This window comes from Mus caroli, chromosome 10 (assembly GCF_900094665.2).
Source record: "Mus caroli chromosome 10, CAROLI_EIJ_v1.1, whole genome shotgun sequence".
NCBI lineage: Eukaryota > Metazoa > Chordata > Mammalia > Rodentia > Muridae > Mus > Mus caroli.
In genome coordinates this window covers 84,822,320-84,830,156 of record NC_034579.1, presented here as the reverse complement: position 1 = coordinate 84,830,156, position 7,837 = coordinate 84,822,320, and the positions used below count along the sequence as shown (strand labels likewise).

Here is a 7,837-nt window from a genome sequence, read left to right as displayed (position 1 = left end):
GACACTCCAGAAGAGGGCATCAGATTCTGTTACGGATGGTTGTGAGCCACCATGTGGTTGCTGGGATTTGAACTCAGGACCTTTGGAAGAGCAGTCGGCACTCTTAACCACTGAGCCATCTCACCAGCTCCGAGATCAGCTCTCCTTATAAATGGTTGTGAGCTACCATGTGGTTGGTGGAAATTGAACTCAGGACCTCTAGAAGAGCAGTTAGTGCTCTTAACCACTGAACCATCTCTCCAGCCCAGAAGTCTATATTTTTTAAAAGGAATTTCATAAACATTGTTCCCTTTACATCCTTCCCAGTCTTATACAGTGTCTTTCTTTTTAAAAAGATTTTATATATTTTATGTACAACACTATGTAGCTGTCTTCAGACACACCAGAAGAGGGCATCAGATCTCATTACAGATGGTTGTGAGCTACCATGTGGGTCCTGGGAATTGAACTCAGGACCTCTGGGAGAGCAGTTAGTGCTCTTAACTGCTGAGCCATCTCTCCAGCCCAAAGTTTCTTTTTTAAAACACATTTATTTATAATGCATGCTCTGGTGCACATGTGGGGAGTCAAAGGACAGCTGGGTTAGAACTTGGGTCCTCACACTTAGCAGCAAGTGCCTTTACCTGCTGAGATGCTTTATTGTCCTTTCCCTTCCCTCGTTTCTTGTTGTGGTTCTTGGGATCGAACCTATGACCTTGCACATGTTAAGCAAACTCAGGCACTGAACTGTATACCTTTAGTCCTTCCCAGTATTCAACAAAGACAAAAGAGGCCAGAGGGCCAGGCACTGATAGTGTATGTAAGGCAGGGATAGATGGAGACTTCTGTTGTGTGTGGTAATCTTGAAGAATATGTGCTTCTTGTTCTTTGTGTTCTGAGACAGTGGAAGGGTAACCTTCATATTCTAGTCGTATTTTGAGTTTTGTCTTAGAAAATTTTGAGGCTAAGCCTGGGATTCATGGGAAGATTACTCGAAAAGTAGTCACTTCCAAGTTTTGTTCATTCCTGCTTGGTTTGGATTTCAGTAAGGACAGTGCTGTGTGAAGGTGGAGTACCCCAGAGGCCGGTTATTTTCGTTACTAGAAAGAAGCTGGTCCATGCGATTCAGCAGAAGCTCTGGAAACTGAATGGAGAACCAGGGTGGGTCACCATCTATGGGATGGCAGGCTGTGGCAAGTCTGTGTTAGCTGCGGAAGCCGTTCGAGATCACTCCCTCTTAGAAGGTAAGCACCATCACTGTGCTTGGACTCTGCTTTTCAAGATATTGTTGTTATGTGAACACTAGTTTTTTTAGTTATTGTTGCTTTTAGGGGTTTACTGTTGCTGCTGGTAATAAAGTACTACAAATTTAGTGACTTTGAACAATGCACAGCTCTTGTCTTGTTTTTCTTTTAAGATTTAGTTATTTATTATGTATACAATTCTGCCTGCGTGTATGCCTGCACACCATAAGGAGGCACCAGATCGGTCGGGCTGTCAAGATGGCTTAGTGGGTGAGAGCACTGACTGCTCTGAGCCACTACATGGTTGCTGGGAATTGAACTCAGCACCTCTGGAAGAGCAGCCAGTGCTCTTAACCTCAGAGCCATCTCAAGAAGCCCAGGTTTTGTTTTTGTTTTTGTTTTTATAACTAGGATGGAATCAAAGCATTAGAACCGAACTCCTTTGTAGGTTCTTGAGGGGAATTTCTGTCCTTGAGTTTTCTACCTCAGGAAGGAGCCTACATTTCCTTACCTCATAGTTCCTTCTTCAAAACCAGCAGTGCAGAGCATCTCATTCTGCCTGTTTCTCAGTGATACTGATTTGCTCTGTCCTCTGCTTCTTTTTCTGTGGTTTTTGAGGGTGAGTCATAGGTGCTGGGGATCAAACCCAGGGCCTCTTGCCTGCGAACGGATGTTTGACCACTGAGTTGCATTTTTACATCTTGTTCCTGTTCCACACAGTTCCCCTGAGACAAGGTTTCCCTGTGTAGCCCTGGCTGTCCTGGGCTCACTCCATAGACTAGGCTGGCCTTGAACTCAGAGATCTACCTGTCTCTGCTTCCCAAGTGCTGGGTTTAAAGGTGTGTGCAACCACCATCCAACCTTTTGTTTGTTTGTTTGTTTTTGACACAGGGTCTCTCTACAGAGGCCCAGAAACCCTAGAATTTGCTATGTAGTTCAGGCTGGCCTTGAACTCACAGAGATCTGTGTACATCTGCTTCCTGAATGCTGTAATTAAAGGCATTCACCACCACACTGGGCCACATTTTGTTTTGTGACTTGGACTTGCTTCCCTCTTTATAAGGGCCCTGGGATTACATCAGGTTTATTTTATAATCCAGGATAATATCATTCCCAAATCCTTAATTACCAAGCCTATAAAGTCCCCTTTGCCATGTACAGTAAATTATTTACCAAAATGTGGATGGGGTGTGGACAGTTTTAGGAGACTATGATTTTGCCCAACATGGGCATATGAAATTAGGAATTGTCTTCTGCCTTATCTGTCACAGTGTAGCCTGCTTGTTTTCAGAGGTATTCGATGGTGCTGTGTCACTGGAGAGAAGCGAGTTCTCTAGCACTGTAACAGTTTGGAGGTTGTAGGACTGAAAAAGGCAGGCCTATGCTTACACCTTTTATTCTGGCAGATGATGCTATAGGGAAAGAGTGTCTCAGAAACTCATTTCTATCAGTGGCTCTCCTGGGGAATGGTTTTTACATGTATCTGGTAGCTGATATTAATTTAAACAATTCCACTTCATTTTTTAAAAAATTAAACATTGTATTACTTGTGTGTGTGCAAACATATAGGCGTGCTACAGGACTTGTGGGCCACAGCGTGCGTATGGAGGCCTGAGGGCGCTTGGTGGGAATTGGTCCTCTCCTTGCACAGTTGGGTTCTCAGGATAAATCTCAAGTACTCAGGTTTGGCAGCAAGCACCTTGCCCTCTGATCTCAGTTCTTCCATTTCTATAAATATTTCTTCTTTTTCTTTTCATACATCGCCTTGATTAGGGTTGCTGTTGCTGGGATGAAATACTATGACCAAAAGCCACTTGGGGAAGAAAGGGTTTATTTGGCTTACACTTAGTGTTCATCACTGAAGGAAGCCAGGACAGGAGTGCAAACGGCAGGAACCTGGAGGCAGAGGAGCTCATGTAGGAGCCGTGGACAAATGCTACTTAGTGGCTTGCTCATCATGGCTTGCTTAGCCTGCTTTCTTATAGAACCCAGGATCAGCAGTCTAAGGGTGGCATGAACTATGCTACCCAGGCTGGCCCTCCCCCATCAATCCTTAAGAAAATGCCCTATAGGCTTATGTCTTATGAAGTCATGTTTTAAATTGAGGTTCCCTCTTCTCAAATGACTTTACCTTGTGTCAAGTTGACATAAAACTATGTAGCATATGCATATATTTGCGTGACATGCATATGTATGTGTGTATAAATATATACGTATATATATACACACACACATATATAATAGTGTGTATATATATATATATATATGTATGTATATATATGTTTGCATGTGTGTAGATACATGTGTGTATATCCATGTGAGTGTGTATGTGTGTGTGAAAGCTAGAGGCCGACATTGGTTCTCTTTAGTCCTTATCCACTTCATATGCTGAGGCAGGGTTGCTCACTTGAATCCAGAGCTCACTGGGTGAGTGGGTATAACTGGCCAGTTCAATCTGGGGATCCTGTCTCTGCCTCTTGGGTACTGGGATTATAAATGAGCCACTTCAGCCACTTGGTATGTACACGAGTGCCGGAGATCTGAGACAGGCCCTCATGCTTGTAGCAAGTGCTTTTACCTGCTGGGCCTTCTCCTCAGCTCCCTTTTTCCATTGGTCATCTGGGAACTGACTATCTTAGCTAGGCTTTTCATTCCTGTGAAGAGGTACCATGCAAAGACAACTCTTATAAAGGATAATAAATTAGGACTGGCTTATAGGCTCTGAGGTTCAGTTTATTGTCATGGTGGGAAGCATGTCAAAGTCCAGGCAGGCATGGTGCTGGAGGAGCTGAGAATGCTACATCGAAAGCAGACAGAAGACTGGCTTCTAGGTAGGTAGGATGAGTGTCTCAGAGCCCACCCCCACAGTGACACACTTCCTCCAACAAGGCCACACCTACTCCAGGAAGGTCACACCTCCTAATAGTGCTATTCCCTCATTCAAACCACCACAATGACTTTCCTTTCTTCGAATACTCATGTATGCAGTCAACATTTGAGAGCCTACTGTGTAAGTGACAGTTTTGGGCATGGGAGATCAAAAAAGAAGTCTGTGCATTTGAGGGATTCATTACTAGTCTAGTAGAGGAACAGGTATGTGATGAAATTACTGTATATATGAAAAACTGAAAGGTAGAAAATATAGGCTATCTTTTAAAAAGATTTACTTATTTAATATGTACGAGTGCTCTGTCTTCAGACACACTAGAAGAGGGAATCAGATTCTGCTACAGATGATTGAGAGTTACCATGTGGTTGCTGGGAATTGAACTCAGGACCTCTGGAAGAGCAGCCACTGGTACAAAGTTAGAAGGAAGGAATCTTACTTTCTAGAGGAAGAGGTGGGTTTCTTGAATGAGATGGCATTTAGCTAGATTTTAGAGAATGAATCAACGTTTGCTAGGCAGACTAGGAATGGAGGAGCAGACTAGGAATGGAGGAGCTGACTAGGAATGGAGGAGCAGACTAGGAATGGAGGAGCAGACTAGGAATGGAGGAGCTGGGAAGGATGGGGTGAGGTCGAGTGGAGAGGCATAAGACATGGCGGGCAGAAGAGGGGTCGGATTGGCTTGGCAGCGTTCTGATGATATTCACCAGCAATAAATGTACAACCACCCCAGTGTTTACCTTCCTTCATTCTTTTACGGTTTCTAACAATATTCATCTTTATGTGTGTGTAGCTGCGTATGTGTGTAGTCACACGTGAGTGCACATGTGTGAAGGCTGGAGGACGGTTGGTGAGATTTGTCTCTGTCTTTCCACTGTGTAGGTTCTGGGGATCCAAACTCAGGCTGTCAGGTTTGGTGTTAATGTCTGTATGTCTCACCAGCTCCTTCATTTTTTAGTGAGTCTTATTTAACACTTGCAGGGAATTCAATGACAGTTTCTGACTTGTAGTGATCATTTTAAAAGTACAAGTCTTAACCAGTGATCATGGTGCTTTACATGACACGTTAAATGGATGAAGTAATAAGCCTGTAAGAGATTAGCAAGATAGAGTCTAGGGAACATCTTTGTGCACACATGGGTTTAGTTTACAACTTGTTAGGCTTTCTTGGCAGTGTTGATGGCAATTTTGACAGGATGCCCAGACTTAGCTCTTAGCTTTTCTTTTCGTTATAAGAGACTTTTCTTGGGACTTATCAGCTCCTTGAAAGTCTTCAGAGCTTTGGAATGTTTTTTAAAACCTCTTTGGCTGCCTGGACATGGTGGCTCATGCCATTAATTCCAGCACATGAGAGGCAATGGTAGAGCTGGGCAATGGCAATATGTCTTTAATCACAGCACTTGGGAGGCAGATGCAGGTGGATTTGTGAGTTTGAGGCCAGCCTGGTCTATAGAGTGAGTTTCAGGACAGCCAGGGCAACACAGAGAAACCCTGTCTCAAAAAACCAAAAAACCCCAAAAAACCAAAAAACAATCAATCAATCAAGCAAGCAAGCAAACAAACAAACCAAGGCAATGGTAGGTAGATCTCTGAGTTCAAGGCCAGCCTCATCTAATAGTGAGTTCTTGGATAGCCAAGGCTATACAGTGAGATCCTGTCTAAAACAGAACAAAACCCTAATAAACTGCTGCAGAATTGGATACTAAAGATATTTTAGGATAAAATGGACTTAAGTTCCTTTACTGTAAAGAATTGTTTTCATTTCAATTTCGTGATGAACTTTTAAAAAGTATATATTTAAAGAATACCTCATTTAAGTTCCTCTATCTGATGATGAACTTTCAATTTTAGAGGTTAAAAGTGAATAACTTATAGGATTAGTAGCTTAGGAAATATCATATAATAAACCACTGTGTGTGTTTGTGTGTGTGTGTGTGTACATGTGTGTGTGAGAGCATGTGTGTGTATGTGCAAACGTGTACACGTATGTATCTGTGTGTTTGTGGACAAGTGTGTGTGTGTGAGTGTGTGAGCATGTGTGTACACATGTACTTGTGGAGGCCAGAGGTCAACATTAGGTATCGTCTTCAATTGCTCTCCACTTTATATTTTGAGACTGGGTATCTCACTGAACCCAGAGCTCAATGATTGAGCTAGGCTAGCTAGTCAGCTGTTCAGAGAGATATGCCTTTCTCCTCCGATTTCAGGCATGCCCTTCCACCCTGCCATACCTGGCTTTTTGCATTGGTGTTAGGGATTACATTTAGGTGCTCTTGCTTGATGTTTGTGCAAGCACTTTACCAACAGGGCCATCTCTCCTGTCTCTAGCCACTTTGCTTTGGGAAAATCCCAGATACACTAGTAACTCCTTGGTACATCTGAGCTTATATCCTTCATATACTTTTGTGAGATCCAAGTGCTGGGATTCATTTTTAAGTAGACTAGTTTTCTTTTGAAAGTTTAACAATTTGTTTCATATGTGTGTACATGGATATATATAGTCAGCATATCTTTAAACTAGTTACAGTAGTGTATGAGTATGCCATGATACCTCTCCTGCCGTGTGGATTTCAGGGCTTGAACTGAGGTTGTTAGGTTGGGCCTTAACTCACTGAGCTTTATTGCCGGCCCTCTTCTGTTTTGATAACTTGAAAGCCTTTTCTATAGGCTGCTTATTTATTTAGTTCTGTCCTTTCCAAGATTTCCTTGATGCTGTTAGATTATTAATTGCTAGCAGAAAAACATCATGTCAAAATAGAACGAGACCTCTTCCCCCCCCCCCCCCCCCCGAATAAAGGCAGTATTTCTTTGAATAAATTTCTCTGAATGCATATATATGTACAAGCCTCATTCAAGGCTAAATTGCTCCCTCTTGTGCCCATAGTTAAGATGTTTAGATTCTTCCTAAAATGTAGAAATAACAGTTCACTGTTTAACTAAACGCTATGCTGTCATGGTAGATTTGTAGATCAATAGAGCATTTATGGGTTGTTTTTCCCATATGCTTATAATGCCCTAGTAGTCTTCAATTTAGGATAGGAAGGGCTCTAACCTAAGAAAATTATACTAAACTGAGGAAGACTTTACTGAGTAGCTCCATTAAGATACTTTTAGGTTTTTAAAATTCTGGGACAATTAAAAAAAAAGTAGAAAACCCATTTTTTTCAAGAATTACAAATTGAAGTATTTTAAAGGTAGAAATTTTTATTTAAAAAGAAGTAAAAGTAAGCCAAGTGTGCAGGTTTATTCAGGAGTCTGAGGCAAGAGAATTGGGAGGTTGAGGCTGACATAGGCTGCAGGGTGAGATGCTGTCTCAGAAACACCCAACAAGACAGCTGGGCCAGCTGGGTGGGTAGAGGGCTTGGCTGGCATACGTGATGTCTCCTGGGTTCAGTCACCAAACAGAGAGGCAGCAAAAGAAGTAACGGCTGTCTTCATTTGCCAGTCTCCTGATTCTAAATTTCACCTCGAAGGTTATCGTGGTGAACAGCTTGGAGTGGATTGTTAGAAATACTTTGAGTGTGTTTCCAAATCTACACATACAGACCACAGCTATAGGACCCACCGTTTCATCCTAGTGAAGAACTTCTGGAAGTTTCTGCAAGTAAAATGGTAGCATTTCTTCTCTGCCTTCCTCTAAAAGCCATACTTTTCAGCCTTGTCCTTTTTTTGTTGTTTTTTCGAGACAGGGTTTCTCTGTGTAGCCCTGGCTGTCCTGGAACTCACT

The 7,837-nt window shown here is 42.4% G+C and overlaps 1 protein-coding gene across 3 annotated transcripts in view; it reads left to right on the top strand.

Moving 5' to 3' along the window:
- Nucleotides 1-7,837, top strand: part of Apaf1 (apoptotic peptidase activating factor 1) — a 91,211-nt gene that overhangs the window by 5,157 nt on the left and 78,217 nt on the right. For all 3 annotated transcript variants that reach the window (XM_029482685.1, XM_021173539.2, XM_029482686.1), the window contains one exon: nucleotides 1,026-1,223. In XM_029482685.1, the coding sequence (XP_029338545.1) occupies nucleotides 1,026-1,223 (198 nt within the window). The remainder of the gene's footprint in view (nucleotides 1-1,025; nucleotides 1,224-7,837) is intronic.